The following is a 15,190-nucleotide window of genomic DNA, read 5'->3' as shown; positions in this document are numbered from 1 at the left end:
TAAAAGTAGTACTTTAAATAGAAGGCTGAGTGGAGAAAACATACCCCATTTTTATCTTACCTTGCTTCTCACACATACACTAATGAGCACCTACAGCTTGCCAGAAAATACTTTAAAACCATCAGATAAGGTGGTCCCCATCACCCCTTGCATTTTAGGTGGCACAATTATTTACAAAATTAACATGTCTGGCCCCTCTAATCTCACTCTCAGGTTTAAATTTCTCATAGGCAAAAACTGTAACTTAACTCTGGAGCCAAAATTCCTACTACATCAAAGTCTGTCATACAAAGAATACTTAATACAGGTTTGTTGAATGAATGTATTTACTCCAAAAGCATGTTTACAAAAAGATGAAGTTTCCAGAAACTTAGGCTCATAAGCTGTTTTTGAGAGAGCAAGTGCACATGTAAGCACACGCATGCAAAGGGGGAGGGACAAAGGGAAAGAGAAACTCTCAGACTTCCTGCTGAGTGTGGAACCCAAGGCACTGCTCCATCTCACAAGCCATCATGACCTGAGCCAAAATCAAGAGTCAGACACTTAACTGACTGAACCACCTAGGCTCCCCAGTTGCTTTTTAAATTTATGTAACTTACATACAATTACTATCTACCATAAATTCTGACACTTCATAAAAGAAACATGGGAAAGCCTAGAATACCTACAACAAATTCTGCCCTAAAAAATGAAATAAAGGTATTAAAGAAATCAAAGTATAATTTTACCATTATAGGATATTGTACCCTTATAGATGCTATTATAGGTTTACATGGGAATAATACAGGCTACGTCTTTTGACCCTGATTCTTTTTAATGTAATTCTTATTTTTGACTAAGACCCATAATCCAAGCCCAACTATGTTGGCTGATAACACGGTAAATGGACCCTGTGGGCGTTGGAAGATGTTTAATCACTGATTTGCCTATATTTTTAATGAGCTCTCATATTTCATTTTCTAATTTTACACTGTTTCAGGCCTTAGGATTAATGCTATCCTCCCTTTCTCTTACACACACACACACACACACACACACTCACATACACAATTTCTCTTTCCATTTCTCTCTTCTCTTTCACTCAACACTAATCATCCTCTACTCAAGCTCTCAGTCTTTCCTCTAAAAACCTCATGAAATAATCATATTTGTACAAGGAGATCCTGTACATTTCCACAATTACTTTCATATTTAATTGTAGTATTTTAGGATCTGCTGCTATATTTAAATTGCAATATTTTAGTTGTGGTAAAATACACATAATAAAAATGATCATGATGGTAAATTTTATAATATTCAGTTCAGTGGCATTAAGTACACTCACACTGTTGTGTACCATCACCACCATCCATCTACAGAATTCTTTTCATCTTGCAAAAATAAAACTGATACTATTAAGCAATGATTTCCTGTTCCTCCCTCTCCTAGCCCCTGAAAACCACATTCCACTTTCCATCTCTATGTGTTTGACCACCCTATATAAAGTAGAATCATACAATATTTACCCTTTAGTGACTAGTTTACTTCACTTAGCATAATGTCCTCAAGAGTCATCCATTCAATTGCAATTTTTAAGCTGGTATGAGCTTAGAAAACATGGAAGTTCATAATATCAAGTGTGATTAACAATCCCTAACCCTCTCTTTTAATATCTTTACACGAAAATTTACTTTTACATATGATGATTTTCTAGAATACAGCAAAATCATTCTGCTTAGGAAAGCTCCTTTTGACTTAAAGAACTTTGTGTTATTAACCATGAAAAATATACTTCTCAGAGTCTTACTTATACTCAGTCACTTCAAGTCTAGGTTCAATTACAAATGGAGTCAAAGATCAACAGCTTCATTAAACATATCCTTACCCTTAAAAGTTGATCGATGTCAATGACCAATACTTAAATGATGCCAGAGCAATGGACAATGGGGTCCCATATGACAAGCAAAAAAGGCCAGAAGCAAAAATCCATATATCATCAGTTCATATGTATCACAAAGCCCCCCACAATCAGAGCTCATTATGATGGAAAACATTCCATGGACTGTCTCTCATTTCATCAAGCACTGTTAAGCAGATAATGGGAGAGTTCTTGAAGTTGGCTACTGCAGTCCTATCTATATTTTTCCAATATTATTCCAATAATAATATTAATAAAGATGCTAATGATAGTAGTAGTAATAATAAAGCAAGCACCATTTATGAACACCTACCTTAGAACCCACTATAATTCAAAGGCATTTGACTTCTCTGTTCCTTATAACAATATACTGAAATAATACTATTATTACATTAATACTGTTGATGAAACTTGGACTAGTGGCAGTCAGGCAGCTTATTGAAGGCCACAATGTCAGAATTAGGATTCAGATAAGGTATTTCTGGCTTCAAAATCACGCCCCTGCTCTTTCCATTATATAGTACTGCCTGAGTGGCTCCTCATTCATGGGAATGAGAACACAGACAAACCACCATGAAAACAAAATTTGTGTGCCACTTGAGTTAATCACTGTGTTCTGTCAAAGTCATAGCAAATTATAGTAAATGGCTGCTGTGATATTGCTGGGTAATAATGCATTTAAGATACCCAAATTTAAAGCCTTAACAATAGTTAGACTAATACACAGAATGACCTTGGCATTGTCAGGCCTCCTTAATTCATGTTAAATTTTAAATATCCTACTGTGAACAACCTTGTTAAAAATTACATCACTCAACATAGATTCAGCAACTTAAAATTTTGTCAGGAAAGGACATTTGAAATTTTTGTTTCTTCTTTACTGTTAATTTAAAAGGAGGAATTAAGGCTGCTATAAGCACATGGCATTCATTAGAACTTTTTAAAACTTACTAAGGCCATCTGACATTCACCATGTGGCTTGCTTATTTTGTGATTTTCTTCTCTGCCAGGACTATTGGTTTGCGAAAAGTCAGAATATATGATTTACCAAACAATTCTGATGCTTCTCTCTTACTTCAAAATAATCACCTTTCTAAGGATACCAGAACTGGATCCTCCCAAATGCTTGCAAATATACTTTGTCCAAAAATGAGGAGGAATAGATAGATGATTAAGAACTCCTTTGAGCCTATTTCAGAGTATAAATTGGCTACCAAAAGGGAACCCATGAATTACCAAATCTGATGAACAGTAGGTTTCTTCTGACATACATTCTTATGCTTGATGCAATTAATATGACCTTACAGAGATGAGCAAGAATTCCCTTGGGTTTTTTTCCTCAACCAAAATTCACAAAGTCGACCAAAGTACACACAAGAATATACCAAACTTCACTGCCAGGCAGGAGCAGCGAGAATACTATGGAGAGAAAACACTTTATACTTGTATCTGAGACCAGAATGTGTGCATTCATGGGCCATACGACTTCCACCATCATCTGCAACATTCTAAGACTGAAATACAAACACACTATGGAAGATATTCAATAGTTCTGTTGTCTAAAATTCTTTTGGCAGTCTATATGCCCCCATAATGAATTTTTCAAAAAGGTTCACTATGTGATTATATCATGAAGAGAAGAAGAAAACTTAGGATGTCCATGCTGGAAAAATCCTTCATGGCCTCATAAACTGACCAAGGCCTACTATGTTTAATGTTTTCACAAGAAACTCCTTTCCAGTTTTCTTAAACACCTACCTCTTGTAGAACTGGGATAACAGGTGGTTTCCTTTGCTGTAGAAAGTACAGCACCATAAGGATATAAGCATATGAAGATAAACTTCCCCTGGAAGCATCTCCAATGTCACATCGCTAAAGAAACATAACAATGATTGAAAATAAAACTTCAGAATCTTATTCCATGCAGAAATACTGACTACTCTAAGATACAATTTTTTTTATCCCATCAAACTGTCAAATATCTGTAAGTTAAATAACAAACTATTATGAGGATGGGTAAACAGGCACTCTCATACATTACAGATGACAATACAAATTAGCAAAAAATCTTGAAGAAAAATATGATAGTATCAAAATTACAAAAGCAATCTCACTTATTGACCTAGCAATTATAAGACGTTATCCTGCAAGCACACCAAAAAAATGTGAAATAACTAAAGTTTTTTTAATCACAGCACACTGTTGTTTGAGATTAAAAAATAATAATAATAAAGCATAGGTTTTAAACAACCGATGACCACACAACTGAACAGGCTGTAGTCATTAAAAAAAAAAAAAAAAAAAAAAAAACAAGAAAGGAAAAAAAAAAGAAGACAAAAGCTTTAGTATACTAATAGGAAATAATTTCCAATATCTATTGATCAGTGAGAAAAGCAAAGTACAAAACAACATTTTTAGCAGAGTTATACCTGTCATAAAAAAGGAGACAAGAAACATATGTATTTGCTTATACTGGTATATTTCCAGAAGAATACAGAGGAACTTTTAACACCAGTTGCCTCCAGCAAGAGGCACTGGTTGGCTAGGAGACAGGTGTAGAAGGGAAAATTTTTCCACCAGAAATCCCTTTAGACTTTTGAACCACATGAATAAGGTGACTATTCCAAACAAATTTTTAATTAAAAATAAATCCTAAAAGAATCCTCAGAAACTGCCTTGAGTAAGACTTTAGCTGATATTATATAAAGGGGGAGGAATGATTTCTCTAACATGAAAGCCTTAGTTTCATTACCACAACTCCACTGAAGTACAGAACCATTTTGCTAAAGTTATTCTGTGAGGTCAATCTAGAAAAGTAGCCATATCAAATACAATTTGAGGATGTGGCTAAATGCCACTCTTTTCTAAGATGACACCTCTGTCCATATATGGGAGACTTATCTGTCTCCCTGTTGTAGAAAAGTGGATTTTATGAAATGAAAATGCAATAAAGTCACTCGGCTACTAGAAGCCTTCCACCAACACATTAAAAAAATTAACTATTTACTGAGCAGCTATCATAAAGCAGGCACACTAAAGTAGGGATACAGTTCTCTATCTTCATTGAGTTTACACACTTAGTGCAAAACAAGAAAACAATTCAGTAGCATAAGTGTTATAATTGGAGAAACACAAGGTTTTATTGGTATTGTTTTGTTTTCTCGGCCAGAAATATTTATAACTAAACCCAAATCTCAGAATTCCTAACCCAGATAGATACTCAAACTAGAATGATATGTCAACTCTCATACCTCGGGCTGAAAATCTTTACTACACTGAGAAATCTTACTACTGAGAATTTACTCAAGTGTTGAACACGGGAATATAGAGCACATACATGAAAAAGCTAAGACTCACACTACTCTAAGAGGTATAAACTTGAGTCAACTATTATTGATTGCTTCCTTTAAAAAACTCAGATAAACAGAACTGAGAAGATATTTTTCACAAGTCTGACATCAGTATATTTCATTTTAAACACTATTTTATAACAAAGCAGATCGTTAACCACTTCATAAATACCTTTGCAAACACTTTCATAGTATATCCCAAGTACTGTACTCTAGGATCAATAGCTGCATAAGTAGCTAACATTCTTGTGTTATGTTGAGCCTGAAAAAAAATTACATATTTGAAAGCATTTCAAATTTACTGAACTTATAAATCAGATAAAAAGTTATTAATACACTCCAAATAGAATATATAACTGCAAAACTTAAAATACCTATGAGTCAAAAACTAATCTTCATCTGAAGGAAATACCAAGATGATTCCTAAAAATATTTTTGTCTTATAATGCTCACATTTGAAACTTTTAAACATAAATGTATAGACAGGGATCTGTAAACTTTTAAAATGACAAGTGTAAACATACCTGGGTCTATACAGAAAGAGAAACTTACCAATGTATTATATAAACTGATATCACCTTCTAAACCACTTCGTCTATGTTCAAATTTTACTATAGGCACTTTGGCAGTAGTTATAGGCAAAATGTTTCTTAAACCTGATTGAAAACAAACACGAAAACTCCATTAGGTTAAATAATTTTCATAAAAGCTTAAAAATGTTGTGTTTTAAAGGTGTAATTTAAAATTCATACCTGGATGTCTCTTAAGAATTTTTGCCAAATTTTCAATTATTTCCTTACAGTTTAATTTCTAAAAAAAACAAAAGAAACAAATAATAAAGTTTGTCTAACTCAATTTGGCCTCGTGCAAATTCACTTTAGTGAGGCATTTAATACTAGCATTGAAAATCTCCAGCTATAAGCTAAAGTACGTGGCCTAGAGACCTGCAGTATCACCATCATCTGGAAACAATGGAAATGCAGAATCTCAGGCCTACCCCAGTCTAATGAATCATAATCTGCATTTTAACAAGATTCCCAGGTAATTCACATCCACATTAAAGTGTGAGAAGCACAAAGACAGAAGAATAATGTTTTCAAATATGTGAATACATAACTAGAGATGGACCTGGTGAAGACAAACAGTATAGTGTTTAAGAATATAGGCAATGAATTTAGACAAACCTGGTTTCAAACTTCAACTAAGTATTAACTAGCTGCAAGACTTTGACCAGATCCTTAACCCCTCGGACCTTCATACTATTCTACAAAGTCAAGGTAACTATAGTCTCCTGCCCTATCAAGTAGTTGGAAGGATTGTATGTAAAGCATTCAGCAGTATATGCCTGGCACAAAATAAGCACTTTAAATCTGTAAGCTATTTATTGATTAGGGAAAGTAATACAATTATTACCAGCATCTACTTCTTCAAGAAAATTCTTACCTCTACAAATTTAAATACATTGATTTTTTTTCAAAGCCTGAGACAGCAGAGTTGATATGGTAACAATAAACATAATACAAGGAATAATTCAGGAAGATGATAATGGCATTATTTTAAAAACTGGATTAAGCCAAATGGTATATACACATCAGTGCCCACATTTACTACTAAAATCACTTTTGCATATCCCCAACATGTCCTTTTTAGCTACAAGAGAGCGGTAGTCATTGCAGCTTAACCTGAGGATTCAAGGGAATCTATAGTTGCTAATTAACACATAATAAAACATAATTTGGGGACACCTGGGTGGCTCAGCAGTTTAGTGCCTGCTTTCAGCCCCAGGGCCTGATCCTGGAGTCCAGGGATCAAGTCCCACATCGGGCTCCCTGCATGAAGCCCGCTTCTCCCTCTGCCTGTGTCTCTCATGAATGAATGAATGAATGAATGAATAAATAAATAATTTTTCTCTGTATTATGCAAAGATACAATTTATGCTGAATTTTAGGTTTCAACGGTCTCATCTGGAAGGAAATTTATTTTTTCATTGCTTCAACTTTCCAGTGTGAATGCATAGATTATATATAATAGACAAACCCTTAGTTATTAGAAATCTGATTATTAAATTTACATTAAAGGTATCTAAACTCTAACCTCTTCCCCTGGGTTAAAGTCATTTCCCAGTCCCTCAATTCTTGCTCTTCAAAATGGAGAAGGGTAGCCTCTTTCCAAGTAGATGGCATTAAGTACAAGGTTAGTTAAGGAGAACTAAAATATTTACAAATTTTCCATTTTTTGAAAAAGATAAAATGTTAATACCAGAAATAATTTCTTAGGGACAGAAACAAGGATCTACCAGACATCTTTACTCTGCCATCTTTGCTCTGGTTCTAACAATTTAAAAGCTACCTTATGAAAAAATTTTCAGAAACATAGGTACACTATTCTGCTGAATTCTTTTATAATATAACAGAGGCTATACTGACACAACTACAGATGCCAGAAGCTTGGCCACACCCCAATCTTGCAAGCAGTCCCTGGTTTTGAGACATAAATTCCAACAGCTATGTTGGTAAAGAAAAGAGCAACTACAGGGATCAACTACAGGGATCCTCTCCTTTCTAGTTGCTGCTAGGAAGGCCTGGGATACTTCCTTGTCCAATCAGTCCCTTTCTTTACTGGAGCTTGGACAATGTTTCTACTGCTGGAGGCTGGTATACGAAGAAAGCAAGCCTAAGTACCCACTCTCACTGCTAAGACTGCTCTGGGGGAAGGTCTGCTGCTGGCATCTCACAGTGAAACTCCCAAAAGTAGTAGTTAGGTTCTACAGTACTATTAGTACTATATTTCAGCTACATTATGGGTTAAATAAATTACAGAGAAGCAGTGAGATACAATGGAAAGAGCATGAACTGTGGAGTCAGACAGACCTGGGTACGAATCCCGGCTCCAACATTTACTAGCTGTGTGAACTTGGGCAAGTCAGTTTATCTCTCAAAGCCTCAGTTTCCTCATCTGTAAAATGGGGTAAATTATCTACCTCGAAGGTGGTTGTGAGAATGAAATGAGGCCTCAATAAATGTTAGTTCCCCTCCCCACCCAAAATGAGTTTCTAAAAGCTATCCTAGAACACAAAATTTGTAACATTGCTTTATGGAAAAAAAAAAAAATGTTCTAAGTGCCCCCAAATTGCAATTAACTTGTACAATACAACCCATTTATAAATTAGATGTCCACTTATTTTCTATCTTTAGTGATACAAAGACATCATCTAACAGAAGAGATATGAAAAGACAGAGGAAATGAGATCAGCATTCACTAATACAGCGCCAGCTTCACATTGGTTCCAATAGAAAAAATTGCAACTCTATGGTGTACTAACTTTTTCCAAAAATTCATTACAAAGCACTTTTAACTCTTAGTGACATGGTTTTTGTGACAGAAAATTATGGAAATAATAAATTTACTTTAGTTATTTGAATGTCTTCTAAAATGATAATGCTAAATGCTTTTACATTTCAAATACTACTATTGCTAATATATTTACACCAAGAATGACACTGTATTTTTATGAACACTACATACATAATCTAAAATACATTCACCACGGGAAGAAAATAAACTTCCACATCCCTTTCCAGACACTAACTCTTACCTCTGCATTTTCATGGCCTTCCAGGGTCATACAAATATCCAGATCACTATCACGAAATCCAAATCCATTTTTAGAAGAGCCAAATAAGCACAATCTTGCTTTTTCTAAATAAAGGAAAACAAAGTTCCAAAGTTTCATAATTATCAGGAAAGAGGAGTCTTCTATTACCTACTAATGGACTAACACAAAATGTCTACTTCTTTGGCTTAAATACCTTCCATTGCCAGATATACTGAGAAATTCCAAAATATTCATCTAAAGTCCAGATCTTTTGCCCAAGTTCCCACAACCCTGGTTTCTAACTGCTTTTTCCATTTTTCTAAAGAACAAGTTAAATCTAACTCTTCAACTTTACCACAAACCTACTATTGCTCCAATAATCCCTTCTCTGCATATAGTATCTTTATCTACTCAACTGGCCATGTCAGAAATATATGTATAGTTCTTAATAGCCTTCTCTCTCAGGTTCTACATCCAAACAATCAACAAGTCCATTAATTTCTTTCAACTTAACTATCTCATAAATTCATCCACTTGTCTTCAGGCTCCACAACACTACCAATAGTAAAGTTCAGTAGTTAGAGATTTAACTTTTGGAAATAAACTAGTTTTTTCAGGGCACAATTCAAGTAGTTTTACAATTATCACCTTAGTACACAGAACTGATTCTCCCAAAGTGAGTGATTAATCCATTTGCTATAAATATGATAGTTACCCTTTCATATTTAGTGTCATTCAATAACAGGTACCTCTTCAAAACAAGCTGTGACTTAAATGGATTTCTCTCACTATTAATTCTTTATATATTTAGGTAACAAATTCTGTACTGTAAAAACCTAATTCTCCAATTTGGTTCTGATGTCCAACTTGAAATTTCAATGGCAACTGAGAGACAAAAGAAGCTATGTTCATCAGCAAATAAAAATATGCATGAGTTTGATATAACAGACTTAGATTTGGTCAGTACTTTACATAATAGCAAATATAACAGAAAATGGAATTGTATAGTATATAACAGGTTATCTTTTAAAGTATAAATTCATTCTAATTATAAATCAACTCTATCCTTTTCTAAAATATTTGGCCATAAAACTCTTGATTCTTCACCCTTGTACCCCAAAGGTGCTCCTTCTGCTATTTTGACTTCTCAGTTAAATAATATCACCCAACTACTGATGTAAAAGCCTTGAAACCATCCTTGACTCCTTTTCCCCCCTATCTAACATGTAAAGCATCAGCAAATCCTATTGGTTACATTCAAAATATGTCCTGTATCTGAACACTTCCCATGGACTCTTCCAGAACAATATTATGTCTCATCTGAACTTATGCAACAGCCTCCTAAATTATTCCATTTGCTTCTATTCTTATGGACCTATAGTCTATTCTCTCAGATCATGTCACTTAAAGGTTAAAACCTCCCAGAAGCTTCTCATTAGACACTGAAAATTCAAAGTGCTTCTACCAATATCTCTAAGGCCCTCTCAAGATCTCATCTTTCTATTTCAGTCTACCTCACACATCTACTCCAGCCACCTGTTGTCCTGCACGGCCTTCAAACATGCCAAACATAATTTAATCTTGGGATATTTGTACTTGCTATACTTTCTCTCTAGAATGTTCTCTCCTTGGATATTCATGTAACTTGATCCCTCACATTATTCATGACTCTCTTCAAATGTCACTCTATCAGAAAGAACTACCATAAGAGTAAAGAGAACTACCCTACCACTATCCTTTTAAGTCCTACACTATAATAGCATTTATTTCCTGAAATCACATTATATATCTGCTAGTTGACTGTCTACCCCTCTTAATATAAGCTGACAAAGCAGTTTTCACCTTTTGTATTGGTACTGTATTCCCAGCACCTAGAATATTACCTAACACATAACATTCAATGAACACTTTTAAAATAAACAGAACTCAGACTAGGTGGCTATAATAACAAAAACAATCAATTTTTAACATATGACATACCATCATATTCTTTTTGAATAAACTTTTCCAAGCCAATTAAAATTTGCTCCCTGTTGTGTTGTTCAGAAAAGGGTGGTGATAACTCATCTAAGTTAAAAAAAAGAAAAAGGAAAAAGGAAAAAGAAAAGTAAGGAAAATGGAATCTGAAAAGGTCTTCAATTTTTTTCCCCTAAACTCTTTACTTAAAATTTCATTATTTGTTAACTTCTCTGACTTTAAAATCCTTGTTCCTGCAGAGGGACAGCAAAAAAATAATTTTTATAGGTTTATGTATGTTTCACATGATTATTTTCCCTATGAAATATCTACAAAATATATTTACTTCTACAAATTCTTTAGTATTGTTTTCTTTAGATATTCTGCTCTTTCCCATATATATGATTGTTTTTCCCACCTGTAAGTCTATACTCAATATTGTTATGTGAGGCACTTGATCCATTCAAACCTAAGTTCCCTCAAATGCCTGGTCAAGATTCACAGGTTCCCTATAAGATGCTTCCAATCATAGCCTTCAATGCCTCCTGAATGAACTTCCTCAGTTCCCCAACCACTTGTCAGTTGATAGTAACCATTCAATATTCTAGCTATTTCATTTATATTCATATTATTTGCCCAAGTAAGACCACACAGTCTCAAGAATAGTCTTTTTTTTTCTATCTCCTCCTCCAGACTTATCTTCAAGAGTTAATGGGAACAAAGCAGTAATTTACTATAATGATTAAACTAATATTCAGCTTCTGAAAAACAAATGTAGCATCTGTGGTTGCAAGCTGAATATAGGCATATCTCATACTTCATTTTACTGCACTTCACTTTATTGTCCCAGATACTGTTTTTCACAAATTGAAATTTTGTGGCTGAGCAAGTCTATCAAGCCCCTTTTCTCCAACAGCATTTGCTCAACTTATGTCTGCGTCACATTCTGATAATTCTCATGATATTTCAAACTTTTTCATTATTATTATTGTACTTGTGATGATAATCTGTGATCAGTGACCTCTGATGTTACTACTATAATTATTTTGGGGTGTCACAAACTGTATCCAAATAAGACAATCAATAAATGTATGTGTTCTGAATGCTCCACTGACTGGCTATTCCCCCATTCTCTCCCCCTCTCCTCAGGCCTGTCTGTTCTCTGAGACACAATATTATTGAAATTAGGTCAATTAATAACCTTACAATGGTAAGGTTAACTGTTCAAGTGAAAAAAAAATCACATGTCTCTTCAGAACAAAATCTAGAAATGATGAAGCTTAGTGAGGAAGGCATGTCAAAAGTCAAGATATGCTGGAAGGTAGGCCTCTTGCACAAAAGAGCCAACTTGTGAAGGAAGGCAAAAGCAAAGCTCCTGAAGGAAATTAAAAGTGCTACCCCAGTGAATACACAAATGATAAGAAAGTGAAACAGCCTTATTGCTGATATGGAGAAAGTGTGAGTGGTCTAAACAGAACATCAAACCAGCCACAATACTCACAGCCTAATCCAGAGCAAAGCTCTAACTTTCTTCAATTATATGAAGGCTGAGAGAGATGAGGAAGCTGCAGAAGAAAAGTCTGAAGCTAGCAGAAGTGAGTTCATGAGGTTTAAGAAAATAAGCCATTTGCATAACATAAAAGTGCAAGGTGAGGCAACAAGTGACCCAATAGATCTAGTTGACATAATTAAAGAAGGTGGTCACACTAAACAACAGATTTCCAACACAGACAAAAGGATAATAGGACCTTCATAGCTAGACAGGAAAAGTCAATGCCTGCCTTCAGAGCTTCAAAGGACAAGCTGACTCTCTTGTTAGGGGCTAATGTAAATGGAATCTTTAAGATGAAACCAATGCTCATTTACCAATCAGAATATCCAAGAACCTTTAGGAATTATACTTAATCTAATATTTTTATAAATGAACAAAGTCTGGATGACAGCACAACTGTTTTAACATGGTTTACTGAATATTTTAAGCCCACTGCTGAGACCTACCACAGAAAAAAGATTCAACATTACTGTTCATTGATGTTGCACCTGAGCCCCAAGAGCTCTGAAGGAGATCTTAAGATTAATGTTGCTTTCATGCCTACTAACCCAACATCCATTTATTCCACAGCCCATGGATCAAGGAGTCATTTCAACTTTCATGTCTTATTTAAGAAATCCATTTTGTAAGGTTATAGCTGCCTCATCAATCTGTGCAAAGTAAACCAAAAATCTCTTGGAAAAGGAGTCACCATTCTAGATGCCATTGAAATCATCTGTGTTTCATGGGAAAAGTCAAAATAGCAACATAAACAGGAGGAGTTTGGGAGAAGTTGATTCCAATCCTCATGGATAACTCTGAGTGGTTCAAGACTTCTGTGGAGGAAGTAACTGCAGATGTGAGGCAGAGAACAAAAGAATTAGAGAATAGGAAATGGAGACTGAATATGTAACTGGATTGCTGCAATCTCAGGATAGAACTTGAACAGATGAGGAGCGGCTTCTAACAAATGGGCAAAGAAAGTAGTTTCTTGAGACAGATTACTCCTGAAGGTGCTGTGAAGACTGTTGAAATGACAACAGAGGATTAAGAATATTACATACTTAGTTGATAAAGTTGATAAACACAGTTGATAATTGAGTCCAATTTTGAAAGAAGTTCTACTGTGGATAAAATACCTATCTAACAGTATCACATGCTACAGAGAAATCATTCATGACAGAAAGAGTCAATCACTGTGGCAAACTTCACTGTTATTTTATTTTAAGAAATTGCCACAGCCACCCAGATCAGTCAGCAGCCATCAATACTGAGGCAAGACCCTCCATAAGCAAAAACATTACAATTCACTAAAAGCACAGATGATGGTTCATGTGTTTTAGCAAGAAGGTATTTTTTAATTAAGATACACATTGTTTTTTCTTTAGGCATAAAGCCACCGCACACTTAAAAGATGACAGTATAGAGTAAAATATAACTTTTTTTTTTGTAAAATATAACTTTCATATGCACTGAGAAAGAAAAAATTTCACTTGACTCACTTTATTGCAATACTCACTTCATTGTGGTGGTCTAGAACCTAACCCACAGTATCTCTGAAGTATACTGTAGCTGAATTACAGGTGATTTTTAAATTATTATTATTAAAATGGTGAGGGGTGCCTGGGTAGCTCAGCTGGTTAAACCTGGGGTCCTGGGATTGAGCCTTACATTGGGGCTCCTTGCTCAACAGCAGCCTGCTTTTCCCTCTCCCTCTGTCCCTCCTCTACTTGTGCGTGCGCGCTCTCTCTCTCTCTCTCAAATAAATAAAATCTAAAAAAAAAAAAAAAAAAAACTGGTGAAACTATTCTGTAGGATACTATAATGGTAATACATGACACAATGCCCTTGTCAAAATTCACAGAACTTTGCACTACAAAGAGTAAACTTTGCAATATGCAAATTAAAAAAATCATCTAGGAGATTGGAGAACCTTAGGGTGGAATGCAGGCTCCAACAAAATAATCTATATGTGTAAGACAACTTCACTCAAGGTAGGGAGGGAAAGGGGACTAACCTAAGTAACTCTGAAAATGAGTGGAGTTTCTAAGACTAAGTGCAAAAGGAAATTACACGAGTACTGTACTCTGATAAAGTGATTTCCCATAGGGGTATTAGATAACAATTCTGATAATGTTATACATGTGTACTTAAATGGAACAATTAAGTAAATGGGTAGCAGATGATGGAAGCCAGGTTTCCCACTGTTAGGAGCAGGTAATTTACAGATAAGCAGAAAGAAGAATCTTGAATGAGCCATATGGTAATGTATTCAAGTTGGAGTCATCAGTACAAAGTCATGTTTAACTTACAAGACGGTCACATATAGAAATTTTTACAGATATGAGCACGTACTAAATTAATATGTATATACATAATTTTTTCACTCAGAGAGGGCCTACAAGCAACAGTACCCAGTAATAGCAAGCACCTTAGGATCCAGATCTTAGTTTCTAATACCATTCTCCAATAAAAGGAACCAGGGCTCTTTAGAGAAATATCTAATTCTAGGACTGCAGTGAAAAATATACATGATGAGCCTGGAGCATCTTGAAGTGCCAGAAAGTAAGGAAGTACTAAAAAAAACAACCAAATTAACAAATAAAAAAAACCCACACACCAATAGGGGTATATTAAAGAGTCACAGGAACCAACTGAAAGAGTTCCCAATAGCCAAATCTGGAATAATTTGAGCAACAAATAGAGTAGTATTAGATCATAACCCAAACTATAAAATATCCATGAGTTTATATGGAGATATATAAATGAATGAATAAATAAAAACAAAATGTATTATATCTTAATAAAGCTGCAGGGAGAAAAATGTGCCACAATCCAGTTATTGAACTCCTAGGTATTAC

At 34.8% G+C, this 15,190-nt stretch overlaps 1 protein-coding gene across 20 annotated transcripts in view; it reads right to left on the bottom strand.

Annotated features, from left to right (window-relative positions):
- The window catches only part of TUT4 (terminal uridylyl transferase 4), a 133,630-nt gene that overhangs the window by 39,396 nt on the left and 79,044 nt on the right, over positions 1-15,190 (bottom strand). For 19 of the 20 annotated variants that reach the window (XR_012005454.1, XR_012005452.1, XR_012005453.1 and 16 more), the window contains 6 exons: positions 10,823-10,909; positions 8,843-8,946; positions 6,000-6,057; positions 5,800-5,903; positions 5,420-5,509; positions 3,656-3,769 (listed from right to left, as the gene is read on the bottom strand). Coding sequence is in view for 15 of the 20 variants with exons in the window: in XM_072772081.1 (XP_072628182.1) it covers positions 3,656-3,769; positions 5,420-5,509; positions 5,800-5,903; positions 6,000-6,057; positions 8,843-8,946; positions 10,823-10,909 (557 nt within the window). In the remaining 5 variants the exon portion in view is untranslated. The remainder of the gene's footprint in view (positions 1-3,655; positions 3,770-5,419; positions 5,510-5,799; positions 5,904-5,999; positions 6,058-8,842; positions 8,947-10,822; positions 10,910-15,190) is intronic. The other variant, XM_072772092.1, reaches the window with a different exon arrangement.

This window comes from Canis lupus, chromosome 13 (assembly GCF_048164855.1).
Source record: "Canis lupus baileyi chromosome 13, mCanLup2.hap1, whole genome shotgun sequence".
Classification (NCBI taxonomy): domain Eukaryota; kingdom Metazoa; phylum Chordata; class Mammalia; order Carnivora; family Canidae; genus Canis; species Canis lupus.
This window is presented reverse-complemented; position numbering and strand designations above follow the sequence as displayed.